This window comes from Podarcis filfolensis (genome assembly GCF_964270895.1).
Source record: "Podarcis filfolensis genome assembly, chromosome: 11".
Classification (NCBI taxonomy): Eukaryota; Metazoa; Chordata; class Lepidosauria; order Squamata; family Lacertidae; genus Podarcis; species Podarcis filfolensis.
The window spans coordinates 28,630,348-28,652,648 of NC_139613.1; the positions used below are offsets into that span (position 1 = coordinate 28,630,348).

General features: G+C 42.2%; 2 protein-coding genes across 4 annotated transcripts in view; both read right to left on the reverse strand.

Annotated features, from left to right (window-relative positions):
• The window catches only part of ANKDD1B (ankyrin repeat and death domain containing 1B), a 35,079-nt gene extending 28,673 nt beyond the window's left edge, over positions 1-6,406 (reverse strand). The window contains exons 1-2 of the mRNA XM_083577402.1: positions 6,051-6,406; positions 214-317 (exon numbers count right to left, since the gene is read on the reverse strand). Coding sequence (XP_083433528.1) covers positions 214-317; positions 6,051-6,234 — 288 coding nt within the window. The 5' untranslated portion in view covers positions 6,235-6,406. The remainder of the gene's footprint in view (positions 1-213; positions 318-6,050) is intronic.
• Positions 6,407-7,910: 1,504 nt separating this feature from the next.
• Positions 7,911-22,301, reverse strand: part of POLK (DNA polymerase kappa) — a 34,346-nt gene continuing 19,955 nt past the window's right edge. For all 3 annotated transcript variants that reach the window (XM_083577363.1, XM_083577361.1, XM_083577362.1), the window contains exons 7-15: positions 22,129-22,251; positions 20,908-21,032; positions 15,870-16,036; positions 14,343-14,375; positions 13,112-13,205; positions 12,118-12,289; positions 10,025-10,897; positions 9,535-9,586; positions 7,911-9,210 (exon numbers count right to left, since the gene is read on the reverse strand). In XM_083577363.1, the coding sequence (XP_083433489.1) occupies positions 9,126-9,210; positions 9,535-9,586; positions 10,025-10,897; positions 12,118-12,289; positions 13,112-13,205; positions 14,343-14,375; positions 15,870-16,036; positions 20,908-21,032; positions 22,129-22,251 (1,724 nt within the window). In that variant the 3' untranslated portion in view covers positions 7,911-9,125. The remainder of the gene's footprint in view (positions 9,211-9,534; positions 9,587-10,024; positions 10,898-12,117; positions 12,290-13,111; positions 13,206-14,342; positions 14,376-15,869; positions 16,037-20,907; positions 21,033-22,128; positions 22,252-22,301) is intronic.

Sequence of the window (22,301 nt, forward strand, 5' to 3'; positions counted from 1 at the left end):
TACTGGATCATAGCAAAAGCTAATCTAGTCCAACTTTCTGTTTCCACAGTGTCCAACCACCAGACAATAGCACTCTCCTGTTTGTGATCCCCAAAACACATATTTGAAACATTCCCTATAAGAGCAGTGTGTTGCAGTTAGGTAATTTTAGGCTTTGGAAATGATGGTGTTGAGGGGGTTCCCTGTTCAGATGTTAATGTGTATTATACTTACATTATTTACAGCATTAATATTAATTCTTTTCTTAAACAGTCTTTCCATCGTGTCCAGATTATTAGTTTTAGCAGCATGCTGAAATTCTTCTTCGTCTGCTAGCACTGCAAAACAAAAAGCATGGGACTTTTGAAATATAAAAGAAATGATCACAAAGTTAAATTTATGTGCTACGTTTTTATCCCACCTTTCCACAGAGTGGTGGACAGTGGTCCTTCTTTCCTTCTTCCCATTATATAATGGGAAGGGCCATAGCTCAGTGGAAAAATATTTGGTTTGAACACAAAAATAGAAGCAGCATTGAGAAACCCCTGCCTGAAACCTTGGGGTGCTGCCAGTCAGTGTTGGCAATACCAAGCCAGATGGACTGATGGTCTCGCTCGGTATAAGATAGTGTATTATGTTCATCATAAATCTGTGAGGTGAGTAAGAATGACTGATGCAAGGATATCTAGTGAGCATAATGGTGGAATGGTGATTTGAACTCAGGTCTCCCTGATCCTAACCCAACATGCTAGTGCTCATGCCACATACCACTGTTATGTGTATATTTCATGCAGTAAGAATTAAATATATAACAATTACGTATTTAGTATATAATAAATACTCTATAATAAATAAGTAAAAATGAGACTCAAAAGAAAAGAGGTTTTAAAAGCCAGAGTGGACCTGTTAAATCTGACCACAGTACAGTGGTACCTCGGGTTAAGTACTTAATTCGTTTTGGAGGTCCGTTCTTAACCTGAAACTGTTCTTAACCTGAAGCACCACTTTAGCTAATGGGGCCTCCTGCTGCTGCCGCGCCACTGGAGCACAATTTCTGTTCTCATCCTGAAGCAAAGTCCTTAACCTGAAGCACTATTTCTGGGTTAGCGGAGTCTGTAACCTGAAGCGTATGTAACCTGAGGTACCACTGTACAGAAAACAAAATAGCACATACACTTTTATTAAAAAATGTTCCTATAAGAGAAAGAACAAGAGAGCTAAGGCTGGACCGCAGTCACAGAAGTGGGTTCTACTGGCTCTACTGGCACAGCAGTGCTTCTGTTACTAGCCTGTAAAAACATTCATTTCCACCCTCACTAACAGCAACCAGAATCAAATAGTTAGGAAAACAATGGTTGTGACTTTACAAATACCTCAGTTTAATGCTCTGCTTTATCGCATTTATTTGACGTGTTTTGCAGAGAGTGCAAGAGATCACTTCATATTCTATTGATATTGCACACATGAAAGAAAAGAAAAAGGGGTGTTTGCTTGATTCTGGTCAAGGAGCAGAAAGGCAAATAGACCAGACAGACTGGTACTTCAGCATTCTCCCTTTCATGATGAATTTGACAGTGCACCTTGGCCTACATTCCCTGCTTTCAGCCTGGTCTCCTATTCGCAAAAATAAGCCAGAGGAAAGAATACCGTATTTTTCGCTCTATAGGACGCACTTTTCCCCCTCCAAAAATGAAGGGGAAATGTGTGTGCGTCCTATGGAGCGAATGCAGGCTCCCTGGCTTCAGCGATAGCAAGGCAAAGCCTCCGAAGCCTGCGCTCCGGAGGCTTTGCGTTGCTTCCGCTGAAGCCAGGAGAGTCTGCTCTTTGAGGCTGGCGGTGGGGAAAGCAGCGCTTTCCCCATCACCAGCCCCAGAGATTGGGGGGCAGCGGGAAGGCGTGCGACGCCTTCCCCCTACTCTCCAACCCGGGTTTGAGGCTGGCGGTGGGGAAAGCAGCGCTTCCCCCATCGCCAGCCCCAGAGATTGGGGGGCAGCGGGAAGGCAGCGATGCCTTCCCGCTACTCTCCAACCCGGGTTTGAGGCTGGCGGTGGGGAAAGCAGCGCTTCCCCCATCGCCAGCCCCAGAGATTGGGGGGCAGCGGGAAGGCAGCGATGCCTTCCCGCTACTCTCCAACCCGGGTTTGAGGCTGGCGGTGGGGAAAGCAGCGCTTCCCCCATCGCCAGCCCCAGAGATTGGGGGGCAGCGGGAAGGCAGCGATGCCTTCCCGCTACTCTCCAACCGGGGTTGGAGGCTGGCGGTGGGGAAAGCAGCGCTTCCCCCATCGCCAGCCCCAGAGATTGGGGGGCAGCGGGAAGGCGTGTGACGCCTTCCCGCTACTCTCCAACCCTCCTGTGGGCTTTTGGGGGAGATGGGGGAATTCCCCCACCTCCCGCAAAAGCAGGCAAAAGCCGCGTGCTCTTTAAAGGGGCTCCGTGGCTTCTGCTGGCTTTTCTAGGAGGTGGGGGAATTCCCCCACCTCGCAGAAAAGCCTGCAAGAGCCGTGCAGCCTTTAAAGAGCGCACAGCTCTTGGGGGCTTTTCCCCAAGGAGGGAGAAGGGACTGACTGGCCGAGTCCGTCCCTTCTCCCTCCTGCGGGCTTTTGCGGGAGATGGGGGAATTCCCCCACCTCCCGCAAAAGCAGGCAAAAGCCGTGCGCTCTTTAAAGGGGCTGCACGGCTTTGCTGGCTTTTCTAGGAATTCCCCCACCTCCTAGAAAAGCCCGCAGGAGCCGCGCACCCTTTAAAGAGCGAGCGGCTCTTGGGGGCTTTTCCCCAAGGAGGGAGAAGGGACTGACTGGCCGAGTCCGTCCCTTCTCCCTCCTGCGGGCTTTTGCGGGAGATGGGGGAATTCCCCCACCTCCCGCAAAAGCAGGCAAAAGCCGTGCGCTCTTTAAAGGGGCTGCACGGCTTTGCTGGCTTTTCTAGGAATTCCCCCACCTCCTAGAAAAGCCCGCAGGAGCCGCGCAGCCTTTAAAGAGCGAGCGGTTCTTGGGGGCTTTTCCCCAAGGAGGGAGAAGGGACTGACTGGCCGAGTCCGTCCCTTCTCCCTCCTGTGGGCTTTTGCGGGAGGTGGGGGAATTCCGCCACCTCCCGCAAAAGCAGGGAGAAGGTCTTGGAGTAGCGCACAGGCTGCGTGCTGCCTGTCCACTGCTCCCAGAGCTGGGGGGGGGGGGGAATCATATTTTTTCCTTGATTTCCCCCCTGAAAACTAGGTGCGTCCTATGGTCCGGTGCGTCCAATCGTGCGAAAAATACGGTAAGTAGGCAAAGGTAATTTAAAATATTCTATGGGAATTGTTTATATTTGAGGTTTCATTACTGCAGAGGCAGATGAATAATAAGTACTCTGGCTTGGACAGAAAAAGTGCTCCTAAGAGGAAATATTCCAAAAGCTGTGAGTTTAAAGTATAATTTGCTTACTACTATGAGGATGTATTTGTTTTGGAGGAATGGCTGAATGCCACATCAGTGTTTCCTGCATCCTGGGTTGTGGTCTAAACCACAGAGCCTAGGACTTGCCGATCAGAAGGTCGGTGGTTCTAATCCCCATGACTGGATGAGCTCCCGTTGCTCAGTCCCAGCTATTGCCCACCTAGCAGTTTGAAAGCACATCAAAGTGCAAGTAGATAAACAGGTACCACTCAGGTGGTAAGGTAAATGGCGTTTCTGTGCGCTGCTCTGGTTCGCCAGAAGTGGCTTGGTCATGCTGGTCACATGACCCAGAAACTGCGGACAAACGCCGACTCCCTCAGCCTATAGAGCGAGATGAGCGCCGCAACCCCAGAGTCATCCGCAACTGGACCTAATGGACAGGAGTACCTTTACCTTTACCTTTATGAGGATGTATTTGTTTTGGAGGAATGGCTGAATTCCACATCAGTGTTTCCTGCATCCTGGGTTTCCTGCATCAAGCAGAATGTAGGACTAATGGTCCTAATAAGGTTTCCACCCAGTTCTGATATGAATGAAGACAGCCCTAAAGGAGCCTTGTAAGAAAAACAAATGTATTGCTCTGAATTGTTTAAATTATTTGATTGAGGCATAGGAGATATCAGGGAGGACTGGGGTTCATTAAGAGGGAGTCAAAGCAGTTTGAAGGAAAGTATTCTGACTGGAAACTTTTAAAAAAATTAAAAATAGCCTTCCAGGACAATAATATGCTTACTTAACAACTAGGAATAAGCCCCACAGGACACTGACTTCAGAGGGTGCATTCAGAACCCCATCTTAATACTGCAAATTGGTCATTCAGATAACACAAATAGGCAACAGGTCGGCAACTTAATTTAAAAAAAAAACTTATCAGATTTTCCATGTTAAAAAGGAAATCTGGATTAAATGGGAAATGTCTTTGTCTACAATGCAATGTGGGGTGCTGCAAAATAATAATAATGAATACTTGACAAGCTCCCATCCCATAATAAACACCAGCATGGAAGTACCCCTAGTAAATATGCAAAGGACTGTACTATTAATGAAGCATAGAAAGGAATGTGATTGAAGCTAACTGTAACCACACAGTAAGAATAACTGCCACAGTAGATGTTCATTTTTTATTTTAGATATTTACAGCACAAAATATCCACATTGACTCAAAAGTCAATCTCATTCAGTTCAACGTGGCTTTCAGGACTGGAGCATTATACTTTCCCACTGCTGTAGGGTGTTCTAAGCTGACAGGGTAAGGTATACATTTCTCAAAAGTAATTCCACATTTGTAAAACATTGGTTTGTTTTGATAAAGAAACAACAATTCAATTTCATGTTCCTCTTGCTGAGATAATATGTGCACTGTCTCCATTTTCACTTTTTATGAAAAATGATAAACCCTAGCCCAGTATTTTTCAAACAGCTGGCTCAGACCCCTTTCATGTGGGCCTCAGTGCCAGTCTGCCCAGTGCCTCCTCAGTTGCCTACCCTGCCCCTTAGCTATGCCATAGCGCCTTTTGGTTGGACTTAATGCCAGCGCTGAGTACAGATGGCTGAGAAATGGAGAAGTTTGGGAAGGGAGACCAAGTCTTCCTCCTCAGAGGGGAAAGGGCCAGAGTAGGTGTTGAAAGGGGGAAATATACAACCAAACAACCATCTCCGCCTGCATTTGGCTTAAGGAAAAGTGAGCTATGGAACTCCTTGCCACAAGGGAAACGCTGCACCAAAGAATTTAGCAATTTCCAAAGATGAATTAGGTTATCAGTAGAAAATAATGTAATGGCTGCCTGATTGTGCCAAACTGCCTCCATCTGGTGAAAGTTCTGTTCCTGCGTGGGCATCAGAAATGGTCAGCCACTTTTCGGCTGCTTGCAATATCTATTTATCTGCCTTATAGGATTATTATAAATATTACTGAAATAATGTCAGTGGAGCACTTTGAACTATATGAAAGCGGAATTATTACCAATTTTCAGCGGGAAAGTGGTGGAGAGAACGCATCCCAGAATATGCTGACCTTTCCTCTGCTCTTCCGGTGTTCCAAGACTGATCCCTGTTACTGAAAAACTTTTCAGGACTCGACTCCTGCTTTTTATACCCTACAGAAGGGAATTTCTAAAATGGGAAGGCGGGAGGAGCTACCAATCGTTCCCGCTCCAGCTGGAATTGATTTATGTCGTTCAACCACGTAGATGCGTAAAAGCGCACAATGCAGTCGGGGAAGGAATTGCTGCTGCCGGTTTTAAGTTGTTTAGAGACACACGGGGCCCCGAGAGAGAATTTGCCAACATAAAACTAATCCTCTCATGGCGCTTAGTAGAAAATACGGTTTTGGTTTGTCTAAAAACAAACCCTCTTATAGTCTCGCGAGCTGCTGCTGACAAAAAGGAGCGCGCTTTCTCATCCAAGGGCGCCTCGACGCCCGTGAAAAGCGCAAAGAACCAAAGGGCCCGTCTGCGCCTCTGGTCTGCCTTTTCCCGCCTTCCGCGGGGTGGGAAGGGCCGCCATCTTCGCGGGGCCGGCTGCTCGGCTTCCAGTCATAATAATAACGCCAGGGGCTTGTCGGCGCGGTGCCGAGCTGCGCCCTCGCCCTTCCCCGGCGGGGCACCTCCCGAGCCACCCGCCACACAACAGCAGCACTCACAAGTCCCCGCGTTCGCCGCCTCTGCTGCCGCCGTCGCCTTCGGGCTGCTGCTTTCTTCTTTGGGACTCCGGTTCAGAAAGCCCATAAAATCAGTCAGGCCTTTCACTGCGCGGTTCCAGTGTTCCTCCATGGCGCTGGGCGAGTGTGTGTCGCTTTCTAGGGGCGACTCCCTGTCCACAAGCATCAGCTGTGTGTGCTTTTCTCCGTCAACTAGATAAGAAATATGGGCTACCGTCAGTCCTAGGAGCTAGCAAACAAAGGAGGACCTGAGAAGTAGGTGACGAGGGTGACTAAGAGCTGGTCGGGTTCGTAGAAAGTTTGTTCCTGCCCTTACATTGCCTGCCCGCATCCAGTTTCGTGGTCGGAGGACGGGCAGACTTTGAAGTGAGACCCGAGTGTTGCCAACTGAAACAATACTGTAAAATGGCAAGATTCATACTCCTCGATGCTAATGAGAGGTAGGCGCGTCCACTGAAATCCAAAGGCAGGAGGAATCAGTTCTGGTCGGACAAAGAGTCCTGAGAGATGTAATTAAAAACATTTATTTTTTGCTCAGGACCACCAAAGGCGCGCTGCTTGTTTTGCATTGGGAAATGTGGCATATTTAATATTGTTAGGAATTTGGGGTGGGGGGCGGGGCGCAGACTCCACATTCTAAGTTTAGTAAAAGGTAGAATTTAGCTAGTATTTGTCAGGGCAGTGAAAAATACAGGCTGGACCAGTTCTCCTGTTCAAGAGATCGCTGATAGTGATGACATTAAGAAGACGAAGAGAGCCAAGTAAGAACAATTGGCCATGGAGGTGCTGACTTTCTCTGCCCACAAGAAGTGGACAAAAACAAAAGAATGGAGGTGGGGAGGTTGCTAGGGTTAACGGGGTGTGATGTCAACAAAGAAAAAAGGTGTCCTTTTAAAACAGGTTTTGAAGCAGGGTTTTGGGAGGAGGAGGAGGGAGGGGCCAGAAATCCACAGGCTCTGACTGGAGGAGACTGCATGCAGAGACTTGGGAAGCTGGCTGACTGCTGCTTTGGAGCAAAGCTTGCTGAAGCAATGAGAGAAGTAATCAGAGGCACTCTTGGGGTGTAATGTTCTGCACTCCTTCCATCAAAACTCAGGTTGTAAACGTGTAAACTATACTGTACTTCATAAATACACGACAGTCTCCACCCTGTCTCATTTCCAAGGAACACAAACCCTGCTTAAGTACCAAAACCCCTGCAATCTCACTACTGCTCAGCAGAGATTAGGGTGGCCTGTTTACTGAGCTAGATCTGCAGAAAAAGTTCATTGTAGTTCCTGACATTACATTGCTAAAAAGTGGGTCACATGTTGGACTTAAACACTCCAGTAATCCAGCAAGGTGTTTTGTAACTGTGTTATTGAGTATATATGTATTTTTGACAAGGAGAAGAGTCCTAAACACACTTCCTAGGAAACACACAGGGTTGGGCACAGTGAAACTTAACTTCTGTTCTAAGTAAAAAATGCATCGGATTGCACTGCAAGTGATGAAGAGCAATTTTCTATTGTACTCTGTGTTGTGTTTTTTACAAGCCAGTGTGGTTGGAGTGTTGGACTAGGCCCTGGGAGACCAGGGTTCGAATCCCCACTTCACCATGAAACTCACTGGGTGATCTTGGGCTCTCAGCCTGACCTACCTTCAAAGGGTTGTTGTTTTAGATACATTGGGGAATTGGAGAACCATGTGCACCACTGTGAACCCCCTGCCATCTGGGAGATATTAGATCTTGGATTAAAACTTCATTCATTTATCTTCTGTGTGGAGTCATGTGGTTCAAATGATCAGCCCAAGTACTCTAAGATAGTGCAAGAGTAAAAAAGTTCTAATAATGAACATACATTTTACAAAGCCACTTTATTTTGCATTACAGTGAGAGTAGCAACTTTATGATAAACTTGATAGAGGTCTGACCAAATTGTTTTGGAAAATATATTCTATATTAGATTTATTTTGGAAGATATATTACATTGTGAATATACTATGTATAAAATTATTTTAAAACATTTGATAATTTATATAAACACAAATATATATACCATTTACAATGTTTGGAAAATGTAAACAAATGAAATTAACATTTCTCTTCATAATCTTTAATATTTGATTGGTAAAATTCCTTCACTTAAGAGCTAAATATCATTTATCATATCTTTATGAGATCAGTTATTGGAAATTAAGACACACAGACTGGAATTATTTGATTACACAACTTCCTACCCTGTTTTTATTACAGTGAATCCGTTACACTGCTGTAGACTTACTGAATTAGTCTAGTTGACTTCACTAAGTGCATTGCCTTCTTAATCATTAATTCGGGAAGGCAGAGCCTTTTGGACAATTGCGCTGAAAACAGTTTCTACAAAGGCACAGAACAGAAAATGTTCCATCAGTACAATTTAGGTCTGTCCAAGGGCTCTTGGATATTGATAACCATAAACAAGTTAAAAAAATATTTTTCTTCTCATTCAAATGAGGCATAGTAGTTGCCCCATATCCAAGGTACAGAGTTAGGATTAAGATAATTTAGTCTAGTCTAGATGGTACATGAAGTTCTGACTGCCTACGGGGAGAGAGCAGATCTCCTGTTTAAATTAACAGGAGTTAGGATTTTGGTGTGTGTAGTTGATACTTCAAGTGTTTGAATGTAGGGTGCTAAATATACTACAACTTCATCACTGCCTGCAATAAACTTTTTTTATAGCAAAACAGAAGGTGAACCAAGTCTTAAATCTTGGTATTACTGCTCCAATCATCATCAGCCCAAATTTAACAAGGTTTGATTTATGAAGCGTATCTGTTCATTACCAACTGAAAGCTCAATCCTTCATTTTTTCTTTTCTATCAAAGAGCTATGAAAATGACTTTTAAAGAAGTCAAAATATGAAGTGTTATTGTAAGGCAAATAGTTGATAATAAAATAGTGATCTGAATAGTGTAAAAGTGTCTATAAAATTTTTACAGAAATGTTAAGCCTGCATAATCCTGAGCAATGTACTTCATATCTAAAGTATTGTACTTTAACAGTGATGAAAATGTCCTTAAAATAAATAGTATTCATTTGAAAAAACTTTCTATAGTACACTTAGAATTATTTGACTTGGCTTTTTTAGATGTCGACTGGGGAACCACTGTTCCAGACCTGAAATGAAAGAAAAACACATACCATTAAATACATACTATTAAATTAATTAAATTCTCGCCATGCTCCCCCTTTAAACCTCTGAGTTCAGGAATTTAAAGGGAGAGAGTGGGGAGACTTGCAAAATTGTGCAAGAGTTTTTGACAACCCACCAGTCAAGCATGTGACACCATAGAGATGTAATGTGATTGGCAGGTGAACATCTCAGCTCACCTGTCAAATTTGGTCTGTGAAGCCAAACCTGATAAGGATTTGATCAGTGGCATCAAAAAGGGTCCCCACCCCTGTTCTAAATACTCTAAGAAATGTTTACACAGAGCTTACCGTTTTGTTCCTACTGTGAAATTTGTACTATTCTGTCCTCTGTTCAAGATTCCTGAAGAAAAATGAGGAACATTCACAATGTTTTAATTGAAAACAATAATAGATTCTGCAGGATGTTTGTATGGTCCCCAGAGTTTGGGGAGGGGAACTACCATACCAGGTAGTTAAGGGTTATTCATAATGAATGGGAAGCAAGCTTCTCATTCTAGGCGGTCCTCACCCTAGGTAGGATTGATGTATCATATAACTTCCAGAGAACATGGGCAAATCAATAGCCTGGCATAATTTATTTTATATCTTTATATATCCTAAGTTCATCAGAGTTCATGAAGCAGCTTTTATTTTTTCTGAAGATAAAATAAGCCTATTTCTTCATAAAACAGGACATGGCCAACTCCTTTGCAAACACCTATGTGAATTACGGTAGTTTGCTGCACCATAATTATGGTACTAATGTGTTCAAAAAATGAGTGATAAACAGAATACTTACCGAGGCTTTTTGATTCTTCTGTCAACTGCTTGATAATTCCTTTGTTCAAACAAACATCCACATGCCTGTTAAACAGAGCAAGGTCTGTTGTTTTTTGTTCTAAATTGCAGACTGGGCAAACTAAAACCTTGTTTTCAGTAGCATCAGGAAAACATGGCAACTTAATTTCCGAAGAACTGGGCTCTTCAAAATGTTCTTCTTTTTCCACAGATAAGACATTAGAGGAAAAATCCTTTTTTGCACATGTATCAAATCCAAAGTTACTAGAATGGCTACACTCACTCTCCCTACTGTGTTCATCATCTTGCAGCTTAGGAAAAATGTCTGTGCTTCTGTTTGTAGCATTATCAACTATATCTGCTGACTGTACTTCAATCTGTGGCTTTCTTGTTTTATCTTTCTGACATTCTTTCTTTTCCCTGTTTACAGACAACTCAGTTGTATTCTCCCATGATTTGCTGTTATCTGTAATATCTTCTTCCAACGTTCCACTAAGGCACCTGTCAATATGCCTGTTAAATGCCTCTAACGTGCTATCTTGATGTTCTTCAAAGCAAACAGGACAAATGAAGATCTGATGTTCACCATTATTCTCTGCTGGTTCAACTGACATCACTAATGACTTCATATCTTGCAGGTTCTGCTTGTTTGGAGACATGTTTAAAGAAGCTGCTTGATTAGTTTGCTGTCTTGTAGCTCGCTTTTTATTGAAAAAACTCTCCTTCTCAGAAGCATTTGGGAAAATTTCCTCTTCCGATTTCCTAGGAAAGAGCCCGGTAGTACTGATATGTTTTCCAGGCTCTAGGAAATTAACAATGCTCTTTTGTTGATATTTCTTTTCTTCTTCATTTAGAAAACCCGATACCCGTATACCTGAATATGATAAATATGCAGCATATAGTTTAATGGCAACAAAGTTTAAAATCTCATCAAAATGAATAGAACTTAAGTACAGTGGTACCTTGGTTTACAAACTTAATCCGTTCTGGAAGTTTGTTCTTAAACCAAAGCGTGCTTTCCCATAGCAGCGGAGGACTCAATTTACAAATGGAGCACACTCAACAGGAAGTGGAACATGTTCTGCTTCCAAGGCAAAGTTCACAAACCAAAATACCTACTTCCGGGTTTGCAGCGTTCTTAATCCAAGTTGTTAATAAACTAAGCTGTTCTTAAACCAAGGTACCACTGTATATGCAATTTGGACCAGAATTACAGTCTTGATCCGCTATATAAATTGGAAAAAAACTATTGCAAATAGATCATTTTAATAACCCTCACCATGAAAGCCTAAAATCTACATGCTATTCAAAATCATAGATTTTAGAGTTTTTGAAACATTGCTGCACTTCAACATATATGATGCCAAAGGAACATTTCTTATCAAGTAAGAAGGTTCTCTTGGGATCTTTGATTTTTAAATATTAATATTTATGAATGAAAGATTAAAAGTCAAAGTGTTCCTGGTGCCCACAATTAGGAAAGTCTTATGCAGCAAAAATTAATAGAGTCTGGTAAGTTATTTGGAAATCTAGTGTTTGCATTTATGTGTTATTGGGAAATTTTGGCAAGTGACAGCAGAACAAGTTACATGGTAAAAGGAAGAAGAAAAGTATTATAACAAAGGCCATGAACAATAGACATGAACCTATACAATTTCCTCATCTCTTCTGTAGCCTTTTTCTGACACTGACTGAAGGTTTTCAGTGGCATCTCCTTAAACATGATGGTATACTTTCTATTTTTTTTAAGTGAAAGCTGAGGTTCAGGGAAATCAAATTCTGCATAAAAATCCCCTTGCATACATTGGTCAATTCAATTCATACCCATTGTAGCACCACACTTCTCCCTTTTAGAAAACCAAGTAAATCTGTTGCCAATGTTGTTTGAAAGGAAGATGATGTATATTTTAAGAAAATATACAATGTTATATATTTTAAGAAAACGTTCTAACAATTCATTTTACTACAATATTGATACTTGATGTTTTCCAACAACAACATTAAGAAGAGAGGTGCAGCACAGCCTTTTCCATCCAATACCTGTGTTGCACATAGAATTCTAACCATCAGTAAAAAAATTTAAGTGATACTTACCCATCAGTCGCAGACGCAAAGGTTGTGGGGCCACAGCCTCCGTTTCTGACCGAAGCAAGTCTTTAGCAACAGCAAATATTTCTTCTTCAGTAGAAACTGCCGACATTACTGTAGTAGCTCTTGTTTTTACTTCAAAGTTTACATTCTTCAACTTTAAAGTTACAGTTCTAGCCTATTAAAAACAACAACATTTTAGGACTTCTTTCTGAAATGGACATACCCTGAAATTATAGATCTAGCTTAACAATAGAGCAATCAAAAGCCGTTGCAGTGAACTTTTCACAATTATATATAATTAACTTTTCACAGACATTTCATGTTCTTTTTCATCTTATTTGGGGCTGCCAAGCAACTGATCATTCAACTGTCTTAATTTTGTTCAATCATAGAAATAAAAAGAACTATCTGCATTCCTCTATTTGCCACATTTTAATATGACCAAGGAATAGAAGCTAGGGAAGGGCTGTACAAACAGAAGTAGGCTCGATTCCTAGTGGGCTCAAGTAGGGTTTTCATTCCTTTAAGCATATAGTACCACTACAACAATTCACTTTTACTAGACGCCTCTGAATGTTTCTCCTTGTGGTGCCATAAATGTCAAGATTAGGCAGGGTAACTGAAGTTCATACAGTATACCAGTCTCTTCAACGACAATGTTTGCCTTGGGCGGCATCTATTATGAATTAGATGAGGAGGAATAATGGTATACCCTTCAAATGTTTGAACATTATATGCTTGGCCAGAGCAAAACCACAGGCAATCCATTACTGTTCCTTCTTCTGCTAATTAACAGCTTTTACTATAATATCTGTTCTATGCAAAATTACTTGGTGAATTGATTTTAAGAGACACAAGATTACTTTAGGCTAAACAAATTCTTGCATAAATAATTCATATTACCAGAAAAAGCTAAAACAAAAATACATCCCGTGTAAATACTGTAACAAGGGATGCAGAAGATCTGAGTGCTGACATTTTATAGAAATTTACCCACTTTAAGTCCTTCCTTTTTCAAATCCTGAGCAAGGTCACTGCAAAGTTCTTGACATAAGCTGTATTGTTCTGCAGCACTTATTTCATTAAATGTCCTGTGTGCCAAAAGAAAAGTAATCATAATCATAGCAATGACTAGTAATAGTCTATCCTCAAATAGCATAGAGAAACTTGGCCTTTTTTTACTGATCCATGTAATAAAAATATTAAGGTTTAAGCTAAGCTGCAGAAATTTGCACAAACAAACAAACATAAACACCTACTGAATAATAAAGGCTTAAGAATGAATGGAGTGTCAGAAATGATGTTGGGTTGGATCCTAACTAAGGGTTGCATCCAGGACTGCCATACTGCTCATGCAACAGACTTCTGTTTTTTGCAGTGGAACTTCCCCACTTTTTCTCCCCTGCACCCACAAAATCTGCTCCAAAGGGTTGGAGGACCCCCTGGAGCATATGTTGGCACTGTGCAGGGAAAGGAGAGGAAGGGGTGTGTTGTTGTATGAACAGAACATTGCTTCTGCAGCACTGAACACAACCCTAGGTTGCTCTCAGTCTCCTCTGAAATTAGTGGGAATCAAGTTAATAATGACTTAGCAGTTTACAATGATTTCAGTGGGACCTAAGTACAACTCCATTGGCCTGGATCCAACCCATTAGGGTAATTTTCTCTTGATTTTGCACAATTATTCTCATAAGGCCTTATGAATCTTGTTTTATAAATGCTTGAACAGCTTAAGGAAAACTAAACTTCTGAGAGTTTATTATTATTATTAAAATATGATTCTAACATAATTGAGCATTTATCTATTGGAGACCTAGGCATTCTTCTGGAAGACTGTTCTTTCTACCAGAATAGAACTGCAAACCAAATGCTCGTTACTGTTTCAATAAAATAGAGGGAAAACAGCTCAATACGTTTTCTTGGAACAGTAATGAGCATTTTATGTGGCATTACTAATCTTCAAAAAAAGATAGCTTTCAGTACAGTTCTCAGATTCCCTAATTGAAAAAAGACTTGTTTATGCTAGCATCACATTTTTATCGCCAAATAAACCGAAAATTATTTTTCCTCAAGCAGAAGAAGCTCCACAATTTGTGTGGTAAGCATGTTAGTTCTATATACCCTAGTGGGCTTTTAATCCTGCTCTTCCTCCCAAAAGGAGCTTGGCATGGCAAACAACAAAACAGTGAAATCAATACAAAGGTTCTAAAAGCCAATTGAGCACATACCTTTCAGTGCTCATGCTTTTTCTTTCTCCATCCCTTTAAAAAGAAAAAAAGAAGTGTGAGTGTCCAGGTGTGTTTATTTAACATTTATATATAATGATTTATCACCATTATTACAAATACAAATATACAGAACCCCACGTCTCCCCTCCCCCCAAAAATTATAATCACTATAGCTGGATACGATACAACAGGAATAAAAACATCTCTAATTTAAGTTTCACCAGTTTTGGTATGTTGTCAGTTTCATAGTGCTCTTGAAAATGCACTTAGAAGAGCACAATAAAATTGAAAACGTACAAAGACTCACCAACTAAGCTTCGTTCATTGAAAGATGCTGGGCAGAATTCAACACTGTGTAAGCAGAAATCACCATCCTCTCCCCTACTCTGCAGCCCCTTCAAGTACCCAATATTTGCTCCAGAGCATGGGTAGGCAAACTAAGGCCCGGGGGCCGGATCCAGCCCAATCGCCTTCTAAATCCAGCCCGCAGATGGTCCAGGAATCACCGTGTTTTTACATGAGTAGAATGTGCCCTTTTATTTAAAATGCATCTCTGGGTTATTTACCGTATTTTTCGCCCTAAAGGACGCACTTTTCCCCCTCCAAAAATGAAGGGGAAATGTGTGTGTGTCCTATGGGGCGAATACAGGCTTTTGCTGAAACCTGGTGAGCACCGACCCCTCTCCCTCTCCAGGCTTCAGAAAGCTCTGCGCAGCCCGCGCTCCCGGGCTCAGCGCAGCTCGGCGCAACCCCCGGAGCCCGGCGCGAAGCCGCGCCTGGCTCCTGAAGGTTGCGCAGAGCTGCCTGCACTCCCGGGCTCGGAGCAGCTCCGTGCAACCCCCCGGAGCGATGCCGAAGCTGCGCGCAAGCTCCCAGAGCGATGCCGAAGCTCCGCTCAGCTTCGGCATTGCTCTGGGACCCGTTCTGGGGGCTGGGGTCGGGGGAAGCTCGGACTTCCCCTGCCCCAGCCCCGCGCCTGGGTGTGGGGGGGAAATAATTTTTTCCCCTTTATTCCCCCCCCCCCAAATCTAGGTGCGTCCTATAGGGCCGGTGCGTCCTATAGGGCGAAAAATACGGTATGTTGCATAGGAATTCGTTCATTTTTTTTCCAAAATATAGTCCGGCCCCCCCACCAAGTCTGAGGGACAGTGGACCAGCCCCCTGCTGAAAAAGTTTGCTGACCTCTGCTCCAGAGGGTCCCCCAACCCTCTGGAGCAGATTTTGTGGCTGCAGGGGATCAGGGAGGAGGAGAGGGAGAGCCACTGAACAAGTGGAAATCTGTTCTGCTTGTACATGGAGAGCATTGGACACAACCCACTGTTTTAAAAAGATATAAATGTATGTTGCTATTTTACAGTTAAGGATCTTAAGCAGGGCTGTGAAAGACTTCAAGCTCAAGAATACTGTGGGAACGGTTAGAGGAAACATATTATTGACTTGGCTTTGTTCCTTTTATGTAACAATGTTACAAGCTAACAAAGATTTAGAAAGCATCTAAAATGAACACAACCCATTCACACAAAATACCTTTCTAAATGGGTGGAACCCAAACCAAGGGAGATTTCCAAGAAATTACGCCAAGATGTTTCAGAGAAGAGAAGAGAAATTAGTGCCCTCTGCTGGTAAAGTTCTGAACAAGTCACGATGTTCAGAGCTTTAAGCATTTTTTCCATTACTTTTCCTATGCCAGGCACCTGGAAGAGAGTTAATGCACACTAATAAAACAATGAACTTCCAGGAAAACAATGAAACTAACATTTCCTTTGGAAGTGAGAATATTCATCAGTCATAGTTATTTCCAGTGATTAAAGGTGGACAAGGTTCTGAGATTTGGAGCACTTAACATAAATTAGGAAAGGGCAACATGTGCTTAATTCATTAAGTTTAAATGTAACTTTAAAAAAATAATAATGAATAATTATATGGCCCTGTTCTGTCCATGGCTGGTGACCCTATTACATTCTTCTGCATTGACATTTGGACAATCACCAATATTCAAACAGTTAGAAGAGCGGCTACCAACCTTTTCGTATCCATTGGCACATTTTGCATTTTAAGAAGGTAGTGTAGGCACCAGTCACAACATGGTTGCCATGGGGTGTGGCATAACATAAAACTAGCGAGCACACTCATTGTTGCTTCATGCCCCTCCCCGAACAACCGCCTGCACACAGTAAGTTTGTTCTGATTACACAATATGGATTTCAAACACACACACACACACACACACACACACACACACACACACACGTTTTTGCTGCTAACAATATTCCCAAGTACCAGAAAAGATATACAAGGTGGCCACACCAAACTAACTAACTCCCTCTCGCACTGACACACAGACCACAAATACATACATCCGTCTGTCTCTCACACATAGATGCAGACACCACTCTTCCTCCCTCCCTCCCTCCCTCCCTCTTACACTCACAGAGACACAGAGACCACACACACATACAGACTGAACATATATGAACATGGGGGGGCAGGGGGGCAGCTCCCCCCCAAAAATCAAGTAAATAAATAAAAATACTTAATTAAAAGTATAAAATTGTAGAAAGATTTTGACAGATCTTTCTGAGCACTTGTGGTTAAAAGAAAGTAATTATAAAAAACTGTTGTTGAGACATCATTCTGAATCTGCTAGTCTGAGCCAGACAGGATGATAACAGGTGGGTGTCTTGCCCCCCTATAAATCCTGGCTACACCCATGTGCATGCACACCTCATCCCCTTTCTCTCTCTCTCTCTCTCTCACACACACACACACATTCAGGAACGCCCATCTACTGAGTGGACAGGACAATTTCTATCACTCCTACCTGCCACTTAAAAAAATTTAAGCCACTCTGCAGGGATAAGCAATTGCCTGTTACCAGCTCCATGTGGCTGGTGGGCAAGAAACTGCTGATGAGGAATCCCCACCAGTCCTTTTCTCCCCTCTCCCCTTGCTGAAAAAACCCTCTGGTGGCTAAGCAACTGCCTGCTCCACTTGGCTGGTGAGATAATATTCCTTGAGCATACAGGGTGATGCTCATTACTGCTTCTCTCCTCACCCCAAGACTTTGCTGAAGGAATCTCTGTGGGGCTAAAGCAACTGCACACTGCAACCTTGATGTGGCTAGCAGGCAAAAAATCACTGAGCAAATACAGCAATCCCTGTTACTGCTCCCAAACTCTGAGGGGAAAAAAGCTCTCTGTAGGGCTAACTGCTCTCTGCCTGCTCCACAAATGGCCATTGTTTCTTCTGCCACCACTCCCTCCCTCCCTCCCACCCACAATCAATAAAGCCACTCCACAGACTGAAACAAAGAGAAGCAATTTAATTTACAGACACCCCAGGTTGCTTCAGAGACCCGAAAAAGGCCTTCAAAGGTCCTGCATTGGTGACCCCTGAGCTAGAAGATTCAGCTGAACTGTAAAACATGTGCATTCAGATAGTTAAGAAATTTTATGCTGTGTAAAATGCATATATTCTACTGTGTTCCAACTCCAGCATAATTCCAAGAGCAATATTAATATCAGTGCTTAAATTGAAAGGAAAAAAAAGAGGTTTCAGGGCTACAGCTTTCTGGAAGCTGAATATTTTATAGAAGCCCTTGATCTCTGTACCTTTATTGGGGCCAGCTTCTTCAGAATGAACATTAAGCAAAAACAAATGAACAGACAGCTTGGGGGAGACACACACACACAATGCTGTTGAGCTTAACAATAATAGCCCAAACTTCAGATTTTAGTAGACTATGCTAGTACAGTGGTACCTTGGTTCTCAAACGCCTTGGTACTCAAACACCATGGTTCTCAAATGGCAAAAACCCAGAAGTGTTCCGGTTTTCGAACGTTTTTCAGAAGCCAAACGTCCGATGAGGCTGTTGGCTGTTGTTTCCGGGGCACCTGCACCAATCAGAAGCTGCGCCTTGGTTTTCGAACATTTCAGAAGTTAAACAGACTTCCGGAATGGATTAAGTTTGGCGCTTTTGTTTTTCCATTTTATTTTGTGTTTTTGTCGGTTAATTTGTTTTTGTGACTGTGTGGAACCCAGTTCAGCTACTGATTGATTGATTGATTATGTGACTGTGGAAATGGATAAAAGCCCCCCATTGAAACAATGACTATCATCAGTGCAGGTAAAAAAATATATATATATATTAATTTTTATCATCTACAATACTGTCTTATTTATTTTATAGTGCAGTACACTGATTATTGCTTTCATTTTATGGATCAATGGTCACATTAGATAGTAAATTAATGTTAAATTGCTGTTTTAGGGGTTGTTTTTAAAAGTCTGGAATGTATTAATCCGTTTTGCATTACTTTCTTTGGGAAAGTGTGCCTTGGTTTTGGAGCGCTTTGGTTTTGGAATGGACTTCCAGAACAGATTAAGTTTGAGAACCAAGGTACTACTGTACATATATCTGATGACGGCACCCAGCATGGTCATGCAAATTGTAGGGCCCACCAAAGCCCACTGACATCACTTTTTCTTTTTTTCAGGGATGTTATAGGGAAGATTATGATGGGTGGCTGCAGGCTCAGCCTGTGCTTTGCAGCACACTTCCATATAAAGAATAAGGAAAAGGGTCTTGCCCACTGCTGTTGGGGAGGGGGTAGGCACAAGGGAGTCCACAACTCAGTCTGCCTAGAGCCCTCTCAAACCTGTTAGCACACCCTCCAACATTTCAGATGAAAACAGACACATTCCACATGCAAGGTTTATTTTGCAAGCTGCATCCCTCTGCTATGAGCACATTGCAGAAGGCTCTTAAATGCTTGCAGTGTTCATTTGCTCTGTACAGTTTTATCCTCCACTGAAGACAAGAGGATGATTGTTACTTTGGTTACAGTTGTGCTAGGAAAACATAATGGGTTGGAAACAGAGAAACACATTTGGAAGGAGGAGAGCAGGTGATTTTCCTGTCCTTCCTCTCAAGCAGTCCTCCAAAGCCTTGCAGCACATTCACTAAATATTTGTTCACCTCATTTTTCAGTGATTCCCCCAGGCCACTTGTGTTACAGCCCCTGAAAACAGCTTTTCAGGGGTGTTGGGACAGGGTGGTGGTGGCTGGAACAGAAAGAGGTGCAGGAAAAGACACCGGCATTTATTTCTCTGGAGCCAACCTAATACATTAGCAAAAGCACTGCACTGCTTAGTGTTTTAGTATTCCATGTGTATGCTTTCTGTGCCCTTAAAAATACCTATTTCCCATTTTGGGGATTTAACTTCTAGAGACTTGGGGGAGGGAGCTAAACCCTGAAGAATGACAACACAAGTACCTCCCACTCACATTTTAACATTTTTGCATATGTGCCAAATGCAGAAAAGGATCTGAGGTTACATCAAAACTACTGGGGCAAAAAACAACAACAATGCAGCTCTCTCTTTGGCAGCAGTTACTCTAAAACTAATCGGAACACAAAAGTCCTTTGTAAGGTAGAGAGCAAAGGCAAAGAAAAAGTGGTAATCTTTATAGTAGCAAAATCAGAGTTTAATATAGCACATTGGGATAGAATAAACAGAAGCCAAACTAGATAGTATTACATGCTGGCAGAAAGCATATTTAATAAATTTCACCTATATGCAAAGTTATTTCACAGCTTGATCACTTTGTAACTTTTTGGCTGATCACATAAAAGGTATTATAACTAGCCATACCTGATTCTTGTTGTTTTGAGCTACCCTAAATGTTTGTCTTATTTCATATTTCTCAGATTTTTATAGCACTTCTTAGCAAAGTACTCAATGCAGTTTTTGAAAAGTCTGAGTTCATAAACAACAGAACCATCATGAAACAACAAAAAATGAAAATATTAACAACTCTGATTTTCTTGGTTCATGCTCTCGATACGAGAAAAGAATATAACATACAGATCAAATTATTAAATTAAAAAAGGGTCCTCAAAATCACAGGTCACCATCACAGCAAGTAAAAGGAATCTTACTCTTTGGAAGATATAAGAGTATTAGTCACACTGTGATGTTACAGCATAGCATTTCAGTGTCCAAGTGTAAATTATTACTTAAATTTCAGACCCAGTATACTGTGTTCTTCATCTCCAGTGATGTTATGAGGACCAAGAGTTTCCCAAGGCATTTACTATATTGTTCACCAAATAGTAACAGAAAACACTACAGGTGTTCGTCACATTTTCCCAGCAGGATCCACACAGGCATCTTCAGTATATTCCTGATGTGGGAAGTCCTCAGCCAAAAAAGATCTAACAAGAAGCCATGGATGGCACACATGCCCCTTAGAAACTGAGAAGTTTTGTATGTTCACTCTAACTTTGGCCTAAACCTTCACTTGCTCAAGTCCAACACAACAAACGGAAAGGGATACAAAAATTAAATGTTATCAGTGTATTTTGGGAGCATCCGTTCCCTACTCCCAGAAAGCTTTCAATTTTACAACAAAATGCACACAATTTTATATGGGAGTTCATACTTCATTAAAGTATAAAATAGTAAAGGGTTAAATTTAGATGCAAAGAGGGTTTAAGACAGTAAACAAGTCTACCAGCAGTAATAAGGATGACAACACTGAATAATAAATAAATCAGCTCACCTTTCTAATGGCTAAATCTTTGATGAAGTTCATCACAGCTTCTCTTTCTGGGGGGATTCTATATTGACCATTCGGTTTATTTTTATCACTGCACATTTTTGCTAACATCGTATTTGGAGCAATGCCTAAGCGAGCAAACAAACCAACAAAAAAACGTGAAACAAATACAAAACGCCAACCTGCTACTTCTGCTGCTAATGATTTTAGAAATAGTTATGATGAGGTTTGTGTAGTAAACAATAATCATTTTGTTTTCGGTTGAATTTGTTTTTAAATATATATGCAGATCCTAACAAGTTTGACTGTAACAGGTCCTATGGAATTAAGTATGTATGCCGCCGTTCATCCAAAGTCTATTGAGCAGTTCACACGTAAGAAAACAGCTGCATTTTTTTCTGCTGTCATTGTAAAGTTTCTGGACTAAAACCTTCCTACCCACACCCAGCAACACACAAGAATGTGAAAGGAACAGGAAGAAGAACATTAATATATGGCTCCAAACCACCTTAATCTGGCCTTGAACAGTGTTAATAGGTTGTTGAAGTGTGTATGCCCAGAGGTGCAGCGTATGCTACCGCCACTTGGGGCAGGCGGACAGTGCATGCCCCTGAGAGTCCAGGGTGGAGAGGGAGTCTGCTGTGGCTCGCCTTGCAAAGTGGCACAGAGGGTGCACTTGCACGTTGTAGCCCAGCCAGGGGAGGACGGGGGGCAAAGCTGCCACCAATTCTCATCTTCTTCGCTCCTGGGTCCAGCCTGACCTGGGAATGGAGCTGCGGCTGGCTGACAGCATTGGTTCATTACGCGAGGAAGCAGTCTCTACAACTTCCTTGCATGTCGGAGTCAGGCTCTGATTCACAAACCTGTCATGGCCTGGTCATGACCCCTCAAAAAAATGTGCCTGGGGCCGCAGCCTCCTCACCCACCTCACTATACCACTTTGTATGCCATTACAAAGTAGACCAAGTTTAATAGCAAGGCTTCTATGTTGTTGGTTAAAGCCTGAAGAGTTCAGGACTTTCATTTATTGAGGTTGAGCACACGACTCTGATACAGCAGTTTTAGCAAGTCATTATGTTTATGTCAGTTTTTTTTTTCTGTACACAGAACCTGTGCATTTCTTCACATAACAAAGGTCTTATGAATCTACTTTTAAACTCTTGAGATGTACTAGAGAAGTATTATGGAACTTTAAAATATTTCTAATAATATAAATTTGCTTACCAGCACTGGCAGTAAGTCTTGTTTTTTGTTCAATCCTAAAGCGAATTTCCTCCACCACTTCCTCAGCTGATGCTCCAAAGACAACTGGCTTTATCTGAGTTGTTGACTGTTGGTGTTGTTGTTCTAGGTGCAGCAGAGAAGGGTGAACAATCTGCTTATACATCAGAGTATCA